The 14,891-nt window shown below is 41.6% G+C and overlaps 1 protein-coding gene across 2 annotated transcripts; it reads right to left on the reverse strand.

Annotated features, from left to right (window-relative positions):
• Nucleotides 1–208: 208 nt before the first annotated feature.
• Nucleotides 209–14,087, reverse strand: GPR26 (G protein-coupled receptor 26). 2 transcript variants are annotated; one of them, XM_061458549.1, is made up of 3 exons: nucleotides 12,991–14,087; nucleotides 8,127–8,240; nucleotides 209–716 (listed from the first exon to the last, which is right to left on the reverse strand). In XM_061458549.1, exons 1-3 carry the CDS (start codon nucleotides 13,656–13,658, stop codon nucleotides 485–487), a joined length of 1,014 nt encoding a protein of 337 aa, XP_061314533.1. In that variant the 5' UTR covers nucleotides 13,659–14,087; the 3' UTR covers nucleotides 209–484. The 2 variants fall into 2 exon arrangements, with proteins under 2 accessions (XP_061314533.1, XP_061314534.1); XM_061458550.1 differs by lacking the exon at nucleotides 8,127–8,240.
• Nucleotides 14,088–14,891: the final 804 nt, after the last annotated feature.

Raw genomic sequence — 14,891 nt, forward strand, 5'->3', positions numbered from 1 at the left:
TTAAGAGGTTTTCTATACACAACCTACTCAAAGAACCAGGTTGGGGTGGTTTTTGTAAAGGCAGGTTGGCAACCCCATTGGAGGGAGTGTTACCTGCAGCCAGTGAAAAATGCAGCACATATATCCCTCTGTGGCTTTTTAGAATAAACTTATGATGGCATCAGTTTGCTCCCATTACTGTCATGAGTCCTTCTGTTGAAGACTATATGTATGTGTAACTGCTGATGGAGATCAATGGGAGATTTGTATTAGTGAAGCCTGCAGGACCACAGATCAATAACACTCTTTTAGTCGGAGGCAGGAGGTCCAAAGCAGCCTGCCTCCCTTAGATGCTACATGGGCTTCTCGACAAACATGGGCTGGGCTTCAACCTGTCCAGGACTGCCTTCCGAAACCTTGACAGCTGAGGATACTAGGGATAGGCCAGTTACTTTTGTTTCCTATATATCATTTTATGTGTCTTGTAGGTCCCATACCAGGCTCCTCATTCGTTCAGCTGCAATATATTCCTATTGTGCGATTCGCTCGTGAGGGCAGAGGAATTGATGGAGCTTCTTTTGAGGATCTTGTTTATGATGTCTTTCCATGTCTTCTTGTACTGATGCCGTAGCAAAGAGTACACAAAAGGGTCTGAAACAGCTTTGCTGTAAGCTAAGCACTTGGAAATGATTCCCCAGTGGGAGTTGATGTGGACCACAGAGGATAATTCAACAAGTCTGTGGAAACAGGAAGGTTAAAAGAGTGAATGTTCACATTAAAAATGTGGAACAACAGCACAACTGTAAGGCAAAGACACCCCCCCCCCAAACACCAATTTATTCCTGGAAAGCTGCAAGAAAACAAAAGAATGGCATACTCATGAAAATGAAAATGTAGTCCTTCACTTATACATTTCTAAGACTGCAAATGTAAACTTGAAGTCTATTTCCTATGGATGGGACTACACACCTCCTATCAGAGTGTCTTGGCCTCCAAACTTCAAGACATCCTTGGCTGTATGTTTAACTGTACCTTTACTGAGCCTGGAAGCAGACCTTGGATGTGTTACCTCCTACCAGGTTCTCTTACTCATTTTCCTCAATAAATGTTGAATTCTTGAAAGAATTTAGTGCAAAATGGAATAACTCCATCAGGATATGAAACAGTCTTCAAAAGATCCCATTTATTTGCTATTAGAATATGCCTTTTGGAGTGTAAAACGAGTACAGATCTCTGATGTAGAGCTGGGTTTTCAACTCGTCTGTCTCACTCCGGCCATCAAGGTATTTGATAAAGGAGCACCCTTCTCTGCAGGCTACTGTACCCTAGCCCTATTTGTACTGCCTGGTGAACACCACTGTGGGGATCATAAATACTCTGAGATAAGCTGGTCAACACTTCACAGAAAGTTTACTGCTGATGAAATAGGTCACACAGCATCTACTCAAAATCATTTCCTCCATAACATATCCTCAACCATTACACTTTTAGGCTCTGTGCCAAATTTATCCATACAGACAATGTGTGTTACTTTCTGTAGTGACTCCGTGGTTTTCAGTCCTAAAAAGATTTCTTGTTAGACAGTAACATTTCACTTCATTATATATTTACTGTATTATTTTACTTTACTTTTTGTGTATTTTTCTAGTGTGTGTCATAAGATCACATTTCTGGCAGCTGAAGTTCATCACAGACTTAATATAGCTCTAAAGGGAATGACAGGAATATCATCTCCCCAGATATGCTTCCTGATGACTTTCACACTTAGTGTCACCACTGAATCCATCATGCACACCAAATTTAACCACAAGTATTTTATAAAGTTATTTCTGTATAACCTAACATGATTTTTGAAATACTGATGCAAAACCACACTTTGACGGCCTAAGTCTGAGGTCAGGACACCAAGTGCCATTGCTTGGTCTTATGGGAGTCATATTCTCCTTCCATTAGCTGTCTAAAAATCAAGTATTTAGTCTGAACTTGTGGTTCTAGGTCCCCACGTCAGCATTCGAGAAACACCATCACCAGTGCTCTCTGGCTTTCTTAGCCAGTCCAGCTCCTAGAGAGAGAGTTTGATCCTTTAAACAGTTTGTCTGGGTCATAGGAAAAGCACACAAGGAAGGAAAATGCATCTTTGAGAGATGGCATAATAGATCTTGAATTTAAAAAATACTTTTAAAGGCCAAACATTTACATTTGCAACAAATACAGCAAGGCAAAACTTTTAACTCATTAGGGGATGGAGGGAGAGAAGGAAGAGCTTTATGTATTCCTCATACTGCTCTAACACAGAGAGATCACTTTGTACTAGGATAGAGTATATTTAACAGTGAAATATTGATATCTCCACAAGGTTTTCTCTCTCCATGTCTTTGAGCAACACTGAAGGGCAGTTCTGTTCAATATGCCTCTACAGCTGCTGAGAAACTATTGATTCTTCTAGAGGACAAACAGCTGCATGTGCTGCTATAGAGCCCCACTATGCAAGGGCAAATAAGACCTTTGCTGAAACTGTCTCCAGCAGAAGGTGCTGTCAAACCAGCCTGGAAAATACTTCAATTGCTAATGTATCTTCAGACAAAGCACCATATCCAAGGTGCATTCTGCAGCACGGTTCCTGCAGCAGCAATGGCAATAGTGTTGGTACTTCAAGCAGTTTAGGGATGAGGATTTTTTCCTTAGTCATTTTGTTCCCGTTCCATAAACTTTCACTATGTCATGTTGTTTAAAATAGCACTGGCAGATGGCATGGTCTGCCATCTGAGCAGATGGCATTTGAGCATGAGACCATTTGACCATCATTTGAGCATGAAAGTGGGACTAAGGAGCCTTAATTTGTTACAGCACTGACTCCAAGATTCTGTCTTCTCTCCCCATTCTAGTTTGCCTAGACTGCAAACTCCAAGGCAAAAGCTCTGTATCTCCCTAGATATGTGTGTTGGGCTTAGCACCATGGTCTGCATCTAGTGCTGGGGCTTAAGCCACTGTCACAGTATTGGTAATTCTAATACTGAGCATAGTTGTGCGCATTTTGTGCTAGCAATTTATTCACATTGTGTATCACTTTCATTGGAAATGAGGTGCACCTGTAAGATGATGCTTTTAGGGGTGGTGACATTAGCCAAAACACTCTTTGGAATCACAGATGTGTGAAACATCTGAGGTGATGAGGTTATGTTACATGAAAACAGTTGGGAATTTTGCCCCTCCACTAGTACCACTTGTGTCAGCTTCTCACCGTAAGCAGCTTTGAGATACCAATGAATGTCCATCTGTCCATTTATCTCTCTTTTCATCTACACCAAAAAAATGATGTCGTTCTTTCAACCTTTCCTTGCATCTCCTGGCTGATATCTTTCTTGCAAAGTAGGATCGAAACCCAGACGTAATTGTCATTTGCTCACACTGCCAGGTGGTCTCGTTTGGTGTGTTCTCTCTTGTTTAATAAAATGTACCCTCTGACACCCACATTGTTATGCTTGAAAATGAGAATTTACTATTTGGAAATTAATCATCTACTGAGTCATATTTACTTTGTAATCTACCATGAGCCATCTTTGTGATTCTTCACTTCATATATTCAATGCCTTCTTTGTATTTTGAGTTTCGTTGTGTTAAATTTCATCGGGTTGATTTACTTTTTACTGAACGTTTTATAGATGTGAATTTGATCAAATTCAATTAAATCCAGTGGATGCCTCAAATGACCAAAATATGACAGATTTATGTCTGAGTCTCTGTCAGTCAGCTCTACAAGATGTTAACAATCTCCATTTAAAGCATATCAAATACAGTTGCAAGCCTAGACTTACTAATTTTACCTTCACTGAGTGATCAGCTAAGCCTACACTTTAACCAAAAGACTTTGAAATATTTTCCTTGATTGCGTTCCTAAAGTATCCTTGATATTTACACATTTCACAATTCTTGTGTATTATTTTTGATGGTAAATTACGTTTGCAGATATCAAGAAGCAAATACAGAATTTGTGCAATTCTATTTTCTGTACAAACAATTAAATTTCAGTCTTTCAAGGCACGTCCCTTACTTTATTGCCTCTGAAAGAAGGTTTTGTTTCTCATTTATGAAGGAAATTACATGCATAGCTTCAATATTCTTGAAATGTTTCAGCTAGAAAGAAGACATTTTCAGTGAAGGAGCATTAATATTTCAGTGCTACCTGTAAATTAAATTCTAGAGTATCAGCTACATCAGTTCCTATCTTGCTTCCATAAGCCACTCTTCTACCTTCTGGTCTTCAATATCTTTTTATTTCAAAACTAGAAGATGTTTTGCTGTGATATTTGATACTTTGATCTCTGATGCAGATAATACACACTGAAAACCCTTTATATACATGTGAAGTTAATCACTACAGTAAAATGTTTTCATGACCATGTACGTGTCCAGCTTGAAGGCTCCTACAACTGCAAGATATCTGTTATGTATTACATAAACCTGAGAACTTAACTGAGTTACAGAGAAAACTATGGATAAACCAGTCTTAAGCTAAAATACTTGTTGTTCAGGAGCGAAACAAAGCTGGCAGCGTATTCGGAGCTGGTAGATGATGTAGTTCTCACAAGAAAAAACACAGTCTTTTCCTTAAGGATTTGTATCAGCTCTTGCATTCCTAATATTTCTGTCATATTTCAGATTTTTTTTGTCTCCACACAAGTCCCATAGTATCAGGATTATACTTTTATTTGTTTCTATTGTGCTATTGTTATGAATAAGCTGAGCATGAGTTCTATCTTGATGTTTATTTTACTTTATTTTCACTTTATTGCTTGGTAGGCTGAATTCTTTGTATGCTGTCTTGCTAGTGAAAAAGCCCTATTTTAGTAATTGTTTCCTAATACAAAAAATGGCATCACAATTATCATTACCTCATTTACTCTTAGCCAGTTTCGTGTCTGAAGTGATGCATGTATTACAACCAGACAGCTTCTGGGAGGAAGCAGTACCAGTTTTGGACTCCTGTAGTTAGAACTGCAAATTCTGCAAACCATTGCTTTCAGTCGTTCCTGTTCCCCACAGCTGCAAGAGCCATCTCCCAGCACAGAGATATGAGGGTAGCAAACAGGACTGGCCAGCTTGTACCAAAAGATTTTTCCACCCAGGAGGAAAATTACCTAACATCAGCTGAAGCTTTTGACCAGAAGGCCTCTTTCTTCAGATGTGTCAACCTAAGATGATTGCATAGGAAAATCATGCATTTATATGCACAGACAGGCAGGAACAAAACTTGCAGAAGAATTCTTAAGCCTGAGCAAGATCTGCATGCAGAAGGCAGGCAATCAGTTTAAAAGCATAGTTGCAGTTTGCTTATCCTTGTCTCCCAGAGATGATAAAGAGAACATTAATCTTCTGCCTGTTCCACCATCCTCCTCTGTAACCTGAGGACTGGGGTTATGAATGTCTTTCTGCTATTACTTCAGGATTTTTAATTCAAGGCCCATTTCCTCACACATTGACGGCACTTATTAACTTCCATATGCAAAGTTCTGTATTTCAATATGAAATACCTGGTGTTGGAAATGAATATTAGAAATTGGTATGACTTACTTTAAGTTTTCTTATGCAAAAGCTCCTTGCAGAAAGTGTTTTGAACAACGCTATTGAATTGCATAATGATAAATATAGCAAAAGAAGAGATGTGTGCTAATAGAATATTTACAAACCAAGAAACAAGCTATGCCTAAAAATATTTACTATGGGATAATACAACTGTCATATAGGTACAGTGGAAACACTGAAGCAAAAAGAATCAGCTACTGAACTAATTAGAAGGGCATTTTCTTGATAAAAGAGGAGCTTAAACTGATTTTTACCTTAATGTAATCTGAAAAACTCTGGTTTATCTAGAGAAGAATTTATCTGATTAGGGTTATTAGCACAACTCTGTGACTGGTTCATGGAACTGCTAGAGACAACTATAAGTTTTTAGTGTGGAAGCAGAAAGATGTTTTATAATAAAAGCTTTGATTTGCTGCTTTCACACCTCAGTACACAAGGTACTTAACAGCACATTTAATTTAAGATTATTGCTGTCCAAATGAGAAGCTGAGCAACAGACTTCATTAACTGTCTTCTGTTCACTGCCTTGAACTGATTGACTGCCTCCATCTCTGCCTCTACCTACAAAGCACTGGACTTGGTCCAGAAGATAATACTTGCTTACATAATTAAGCTCAAAAGCCTCCTAGTCCTTCAGCACCCTCAGCCATACTTGTGAGGCATAGGGAAGTCCTAGAACAGTATAATGTCCAGCAAAGTCTCTCAAGTAGCTAAAGAGGGAATTCCCACCTCTGACAGTGTTCAAGGCCAGGCTGGACAGGGCTTGGAGCAAGCTGCTCTAGTGGAAGGTGTCCCTGCCCGTGGCAGGGGTTGGGACTGGACAAGCTTCAAGGTCCATTTCAACCAAAACCATTCTAGAATTGTATGATTCCATAATTCCCTGTAGCTTGTTAAGCAGAATCCCCCTGATGTTTCAGAACTGAAAAGTTCAGGGACATGATAGCCTTTACCCTGCCTGACAAGTGTCCAAGTCTATCCCTGTGCAGGCAAGCGTCTTCATGCGTTCAGAAAGCTATATTTTGACTCTTCTCATCATTGCTGTCTCTGGCAAAGCTATCAGTCCTCAACAGACTGAAGGGGAATATTTAAACGGCCCTTGTATGGACTAAAGGGAGGGGGCTAAGGATTTTTCTAACCCCTCTTCTGTATCTTAAGTTTACTGGGAAGCAAATTAGGATGCCACAGAGTTAAGAGAAGGTGAAGGAGGTGGTGCCTGTTTGCTGGGCTGAGATGCCTATGGAGGAGCACAAAAATACTTCTGACAGTTCTGGTTAGAGCACTCGGCGTCTCTCAGGATGAAGCTGCCAGCTATTCTGGGACTGTGACGATTCTCATTAAGTTCAGAGACCCAGCATAAAATGAAAATTAACCATTTGCAAAGCGACAAATACTTCAATATCTTATACCCTGAGAGCTAAGGTTAAGTGTCCATAATTACAAATCCTCTCCTACTCCCTTAGAGTGTGTGGTACAGTGTTTTTTTGTGACTACTAAGTGAAAGTGAAGGTAAATCTAGTAACACTGTTACAAATGTGTTTGCAACATTGTTACAAATAAACAGCATGAATCAATTACCTATTATTATCATGAACATAAAACCAATGTGACATGCAGGTTTCTGTTTTTACCAAGAGATTAAAATACCTTCTTAACAGTTTCGTTAGAAATAGAAATTCAAGATATTATGTTGAATTGGAAAGACTTGGGGTTGGCACATGCCCACTTATATGAAGTCTTAATTCAGCTTTTTTAATGATTATTTATGATGGATCTGAGTTTGGCTGAAGTCAGCCCCAATAATTTCTATTTGATAGCATTAGAATAGGAGATACTTTAAAAATATTCTTTTCTTTCTCTATTCTGCATAGCAGCATTTCAGTTTTTTCCGGAGTCTTTTAATAAGGAATTCAAGTTGTAAATTTTCTTCAACAACTAGATAACACTTTTCTGGATATATTCACTTTCCAATACTTTATGTTTCATAGGAGTAATTTTGTGTTTCCCACAGGAGCCATTCCCAAAGATAAACTAGGAGATAGATAGACATCTGACCATAAATCACAGGATTTTTCTTTAGCTGTATAACAGAACAGCTTTGATATTTGATGTTTATGGGTAATAAACTCTATCCAGCCAGACAAAACTATCATTTAAGTCTGTGGACCATGTTCTCACCTCAGTTGGATCTTGTTGACCAGAGTTTTACAGTCTGACCTACTCAGACAAGTATCTCTCCCTGAACCAGGGTGGGAATCTGAAAAAAGCCCGCAAAATCCCATGGGCTGACTTCCTAAATTAGATTACTCCCATGCAACCAACACATTGACTGGGTTGATGGGACAGAGTTTGGTCCACAGACAGCATCAGGAGTGTATCACATAAGCATTATGGCGTTTTATATAGGGCTTTTTTAGCTCAGTAAATGCAGTCTCTGTCATAAGAGTTGAAACAGTGCACAACATTTTTACAGGAGACTTGAATCATATTCTGGCTCGGAGTGCCCTACTTCTCTGAGCTAAGAGTGCATCTCAGTACTCTTTTCCAGTATGTAGGTTCACACTTACCTCGTAATTACATAAGGTGCAAAACAAAGTATGAAAGTACCAATAAAGGTACTTATTTTCTTTGTTGCTCGCTGCCTCCTCCTCTTTTGTTCTTCTAGACAACGCTCTCTTACGCTGCGTGACATTCAACACAAACAAGAACATGAATCATAATATCAGGTAGCAGATTTTAATGGCTTTACTTATGGAACGATGGAAATCACTCTTTCCAGGAACTATTGTAATCACAGAAGTCAATACCACGTGCACTGCATTTATGTGGGGCAATGCCAAGTATTAATTCATCGTATGATCATCCTACTCTCCAAAAACAATCACTGAGAAATGCATGATTATACATTCATATGCACACACCCCCGTCATATAGGTTTATATATAGTGAAAGTGGTGGAATTCAGCCTTGAATTCAGTTACAGCTTCTTTTTGAATTACTGCAAGCACTCTTTTGAACCCAGAGTTTGCCTCATGTTATTCAGAGACTTGGAAAATATCCAGAGTGGGGTAGGCAGCATGCTACTTCCCTAGAAACAGCAATTCCAACATCACTGCCTCATATAGGAGAAACCTCCCAGCAAGATAAGCAATAAAACACAATGAAATAATAACAGGGAAAAATCATGCTCTCAACATTCAGCCCAATGTTGGAGCAATCGCTGTGTCCCATAGCTGTGAACTGTGTGGCCATAAATCTTTTGTGCTCTGCCTGTGCTGAATGCTCTGCAAAGCTGGGAATCATATAACAAATCCACAGCGCTGTGATATTGTGATTGCTCACCTCAGACGAGGCTTGATTCCCAACTAAACAGGTACAAATTAGTCACCCCTTGGGATTTTTTGCTACCTGTGGCATTTTAGGACAAGAGTTTCTCTTTTGGTTTCCCCGGTGATCTCACCAGCGCATCAGAAAAGCTGGTAAGGCCTTTGGTGTGCCAGCTAGGTGATTGGAGCAGGAGCTGAGGTCACACTTTCACTGCAGGAACTCTCCTTTGTAATCAGCATATTAGCTTACTAACAGAGTAATAAGATCAAAGCCCATCCTCCATCTCTACCTGCTTGTGTAACTCCTGTGCTTTTTGTGCCTTTTGAGGGAAATGGATGAGTTACTCTCTTCATCAGATGGTTAGATTGGATGGGCAGCACTGGTTGTATCTCCCAGAGCACCAGGGCCATCTGTACCTGAACAAACCCCTTTGGGAAGGGGCAAAACCAAAGCCAGACTGAGTCCTGAAACCCCTCTCTACACGCATAACACTGCTACATGGTGACTCATTGCATAAGTCTGGTGGTAACACAATCACACCTTGGGCAAACTGAATGGTCTGGCCCATGTGCTGCATTTTGTAACTGCTTAGCATCAATCTCTCTGTTTTTATTATAAATTTTATAACTGATGAGTCATTGTCAGATTCCACACTTACATATATTAATAGCTAAGAGATTTATGGCCACACTCTTACGTTATTTGCTCTAACTACATATGTTTGATCATCTAAACATGTTATGTCCAGAGGATCTCAGTGTGCTTCAGTGATCTCTGTGGCAATGAGCCTTGTATTACTTTTTGTTTCTGGTAGCGAAAATGTGTTTCCTTTGCTCTGTTTTATATATGGTATATAATGGTATACATTGTCAGTACCCGGAGCTGTTATCATGGTATGCAAAATGAAATAAATTCTGGAGGAAAAGTTTGTTCTCCTAGAAATAGCAAATTGTCTTCCTGTCAAAGAATATGCGTAAGTAGAATGAAAACACATCTAAATGTGTTACATGTTCTGCGTCTCAGTTATTTGCAGCTAGAAATGACAGCTCAGAAGGAAAAAAAAATGCACCTTTTCCAGAGAACCTATGTACTCTCAGTTCTGCAAGAGCTAGAGAACTTGGAGTATTTTTAGGTGCAGACAGATGATCTTTGACAGCTTAACCTAAATCGTGTGTTATTAAATTCATAGTATCTCAGACACACAGTGATGTAGGAAAAGCAATCCCCAAAGTAGGTTAAACTGGGGGGGTGTTAGGGTGTAAAGGTGGCATGGTTTTTGTCTCTAACAGTTTCTCCAGTAACATCTTTTCCTTCCTGGCACATAGAAAACTGTCTTTCAGTCCTGGAGCTCACACATGACTTGGGAAGTCCTGGTACGCTTCAACCAGTTTCTTTTGTTCAGCCTTTCCAGGTGTAGCTAATAAATACCACATCATAGGGGAAGGTATTTTATCTCACTTCTTCACATAGACAATGTACGCAGATGAGTACTCTGCTTTTGCACACACTTTCATGCACTAAGATAAGAACATACATATGAGTTCCAGCAGTGACACTAGTAATAGAAGTGGATTATTGACTAAGCTTTTGTTTAAAGATCTTGATATCTTGGGAAATCTTGGAAATATCCCTTTGAAGGTTTGGTATTTTAAACAACATTTATGAGATACTGGACCTTAAAGATGCATAGAGCTGAATACACAAAAAAGATAGTGTAGATAATTTGAGTGAAGAAACACATGGGTTAAGCACTTAAGTGGGATCTTGCCCAAACTCTCACAATACCTAAGATATCTTGGTCTTAAGAGCAAAGTCAAGAAAGAAGCAGTATCCAGTAAAAACGCCTAAGCTAACTCGAAAGGGCACGTGCCCTCAACATTCACATAAATCTGTGTGGTATTTAGAGGCTTCCTTTGTACTCATCTTGAATGATCTTCAGAAGATCACTCATGTCTTTCCAAGTCACAGGTAATGAAGCCATCTGTCATAATGCCTGTCGCTGGACCCCCTTGCGGGTGGATTCTGAGTCATAGGAAGCAGAAAATTGTCTGTACACATTTCTCAGCCTTGAAACTAGACAGTGTGAAAAGCCAGAGAAGTCAGGGTAGTCTAAGGTGGGATTGCAAACTTAGTTCTCTCATGCGAATTCTCCCAGCACCCATGTCTATGCTGTTAGGTACTATGGTAAACACTGAAAATGCCTGTACATATATATATATCACTTCTGTAATTCAAATGATGCTGTTGCTCTGTCAGGGCTTTATGAACATCACTGACTTCTCCAGGAGACCTTCAGCTTTTTGTGTAGCTCTCACAGCAGGGAAGGCTATCTGAGGTCTATCCCTTTCAGTGGTGGTAGCTGTCCCAGTTAAGGCAACATCACCATAGACCATATCAGCCACCAGTTATGCAGTCTAAAAAGGAAGCTAAAACTCCTTTCTTAGAAAGAAGCATTAGAATAACCTGATGTGACAGATAAATAAGAGTTAGCACTACAGGTTATTCGCCTCCTCTGAAGAAAGGGGATATTATTCCCACAGCCCCATTGAATCCACCCCTCTGTGCAATGACTGCACACATCCTCAAGTTAACCTAGACCAGAAAAAATGCAGAGGAGGGGAAACAGCACTGGGATCTTTGTCCTTTTCCTAAACTTTGCTGTGCAGTCCAAGCATACTTTAAGCATTAGGCACAACGATTGCTATTTCAAATAGCCCTGGTAGGTTTATGGCACTGTCAGGGAGTAACCACCACATCTCACAGTGCGTGCAGGAGCTAAGACCGGTTGAGGCACAGTTTAGCAACCAGACAGCACGTAGGGCAGGAGAGTGTTTTTTCCTCTATGTGACTTGGCGAATAAGGGAAGATTTATACATGTGTTTCTCAAGAACAGTTATAGGAGTTGCCCAAAGTTCTGCTCTGCATACTTGGTCAAGAGAAAGACCAAACAGCTTAAGTGGAGAATTCTGAGTAAATGTTCCTGTTCCTCTAACAGTGTGCTGTCCTGCCCTGATCCTTTCAGATTTATTTGTCTTGGGCTTAGGAATCCCCAAATTATGACCTTTTTTTGAGGACAGCCACATTGCTTTCAGTCCTGAAGCCCTGCTCCCTGCTAATGGAGAGAGCTGCTGTTTGCCTCCAGCTTGCAGAGCAAAGGACATCGAAGGGGGATCAGGTGGGATGTCTGGCTCGGGACTGCCCTCTTTGACTACTCTCAGCTTTCCTTAGCTCCAGGCAGATTTCTGCCCCTGTATCAGACACCAAATCTGCATCCCTTCCAGATCCAGACATACCTATTCATGCAAGATTTATAGTTTGTGTCTAATCCCTGACGTGATTCTTTGCACAGTATCCAGGACACATTCATTCCCCTTTGGAGCTTGCCTTCAACCTCTTTATCCTCCCAGCCCCCAGAGACTTTTCTCCTCCTCTGTCTAGGCACAAGGGGCTTGCTTAAAGACTGTAATTTGAAATGAATTTTACTTCCCTTTGCTTGTCATATTAACATCACTACTGAAGTCTCTCACTTAGATGTAAGCATAGGCACTTGAGTGTATGCATTTTGCAGATGTTACTCCCTGACAATTCTGCCTTCAGGAAAGATAAAGTTACAGAGAGTATGGCAATAGGGAAACTGCCAGGTGAAGGAGTGGGACACAGCACCCGGCTTCCCATCAGAATTCCAACTGAAGGGACATGTGCAGCCTCTGCCTGCTCCTTCTTAGGGATCCAGCAGCGTTTTGGGCTGACAATGCCAAAAAATGCAAATCTATCAACTGCTAAATCAACTTCGGAGACAAACGGCAGTGATCTGATCACTGTCTCAAAGGGAAGTGCATGCCCAGCCAAAACTGCCTGTTTGTTTGCTCTGCCTCCCAAACAAGCCCTTAACCAGCACAAAAAAGAGTTGTTTCTGCAGCCGGTAAAACAAATACAAGTAAAGGAAACATGCAGAATAGAAACTGACAAGAAGGATGCTTGCTTTCTCCCCCTCCCCATCCCCTGCTGTGACACAAATCAGGCTGTATTTAACATCATACCGAACCCTGTCCTTGCTTCCTCTGCAGCGAAGAGTCTCATTTGCTGAACACACCGGCACCTTACCTGGGATGAATGTCCACAAGCAGCACCAGGGTCTGCATAGTGATCACGTCAATCCGCTTACAGTGAAACCGGGCCACCTTCAGCACTTTTAGATATGTGAAACACAGGACTATAAGGGAGAGGAGGAAGCTGAGGGTGTGAAAGACCCCAGTGAAAATCACAAACTGTGTCCTATCCTCTGGTCTCTTGTTGTACAGGGTGCAGGAGGCATAGAGGTGATGGAAACCCACCCAGGAGAGAGAAGCTGCCACTATCGGGAACGACACTGAGTGCAACCACGTGTAGCTCAGTATGAGAGCAGCATCTCTGTACCTCATTTTGGAGTGATAACTTAGAGGAAAGACCACAGCAATCCACCTGTCAATGCTCAAAGCTGCCATGCTCAACATGGAGTTCGTGGTGAGGAAAGTCTCCAGGAAACCCACAGCGTGGCAGATCTGATCTCCTCCTGGTTGACTCTTGTAAATGATCCCAGCCAAGGTCAGGGGCATGTTCAAAACAGTCATCAACAGGTTGCAGAAGGTGAGGTTGAGGATGAACAATCCTGGGACCTGCTTGCGGATGTCAGCGCTGTACAGGAAGCACATCAGCACCAGCACGTTGGCCAGCAGGGCCACGAGCATCAGCACCACCACCACGAAAGCCAGGATCACCTCCCAGATGCTCATGGTGCGTCCAGTCACAGGAGGGACATCTCCGAAACTGCTCCGCGCTGGCACCCGGGGAACATGGTGCAAGGTGCACCCACCTCGCCCTCCTCCCCAGCCTGCTCACACTCTTGCATGCCCTCCGTATTTTTAGAAGAGCTGCAGTTTTTGTCTCTAACCTCCCCCTCCTCGCTGCTCCTTTCCACGTCAACGCTTCCCGAGACGTGCACAAAAGCACTGGGAATGCCCATCAAACTGCGAGGAGGGCTTAAAAAATATCAGCAGGACTGAACCACTGTCTCCATTCGGTCCATTGGAAGGAGAGAGGGTTATTCTGAGAAACTGCTCTCCTGAGATCCCTAATTACCAGCCCCAAGCTCGCAAGCAATTCACCGAGTGAATTGTGCTCCCCTTCTCTCTTGCTTTCTCTCTGTCTCTGTCTCTTGCTCTTTCTCTCCCCTCCCCTCTCCTCCAACCCTCACTCCCTTCCAGGCTGAATTTAACCTGCTTTTTATGATCACAGATAAAAACCCCATTAATGGATTAAAGCATGCACACTGCTGGTGATTCGCAAACGTGATTATGTCATCCCCACCCCACAACCCCTCCCCTTCTCCTTGCGACTAGACTTTCCTCAAGAGAATCCCATGCTTTCATTTAATTGATTTAGCCATTAATTTGCAAACAGCCGTGTAACTGAATTCCTGCACTCCAGTGTGTTTCCTACGTCTCGGTGCATCACTCTCACAGTTGCTGCTTGCACTCAGCAAGGGGTTTTCGTTTCTCTTCATTAGCTGTGCTCAAAAAGATGAGGGGAAGAATAATGGATGCATTCTGCTACTTCTCTGGAGCTGTCATTAAGCTAACCAGGATGTTTATACTGCTCGAGTTTAGCACTTTGCAGTCTTATGTCTCCAAGCACAATGTGCAAGAGGAAAACGATTGCCTCCCCTCCTCCTGTAAAAACAGGGAAAACAAAGCCCCAAATGCCACTGCCACATGCCCAAGGGCACAGAGCAGGTGAGTGGCAGAGGCAGCAACGTGCTGCTTGTCTTGCTATTCAGTCAGGCTTTCTCCTCCTCAGCAGCCTTCGCATCTTCCTAATCAAAGCCTCCTTCTCTGTGAGGGTGAGCACCCTGCGAGATCAAAACCAAGCAGCAGCTTGGCAAAGGAAATAGGAATGAGCCTGTGTTGCACATAATTAAGTGTTAAAAGCAAGTTTGTTTTAAAGGGCAGAGTGGGAACTGATTTCTG

This window comes from Pezoporus flaviventris, unplaced genomic scaffold, assembly GCF_033815535.1.
Source record: "Pezoporus flaviventris isolate CSIRO_AGI_PZ_B2104156 unplaced genomic scaffold, CSIRO_AGI_Pfla_v1 ptg000029l, whole genome shotgun sequence".
NCBI lineage: Eukaryota > Metazoa > Chordata > Aves > Psittaciformes > Psittacidae > Pezoporus > Pezoporus flaviventris.

What these genes read in the sequence shown, in the direction of transcription:
- GPR26 (XM_061458549.1), bottom strand. Translation starts at nt 13,658, where the DNA reads ATGAGCATCTGGGAGGTGATCCTGGCTTTCGTGGTGGTGGTGCTGATG. An exon ending in CTTGTGGACATTCATCCCAG is followed by an intron (nt 8,241 to 12,990) that starts GTAAGGTGCCGG and finishes AATGTCACGCAG; the next exon opens with CGTAAGAGAGCGTTGTCTAG. An exon ending in GCACCTTATGTAATTACGAG is followed by an intron (nt 717 to 8,126) that starts GTAAGTGTGAAC and finishes CTGTTTCCACAG; the next exon opens with ACTTGTTGAATTATCCTCTG.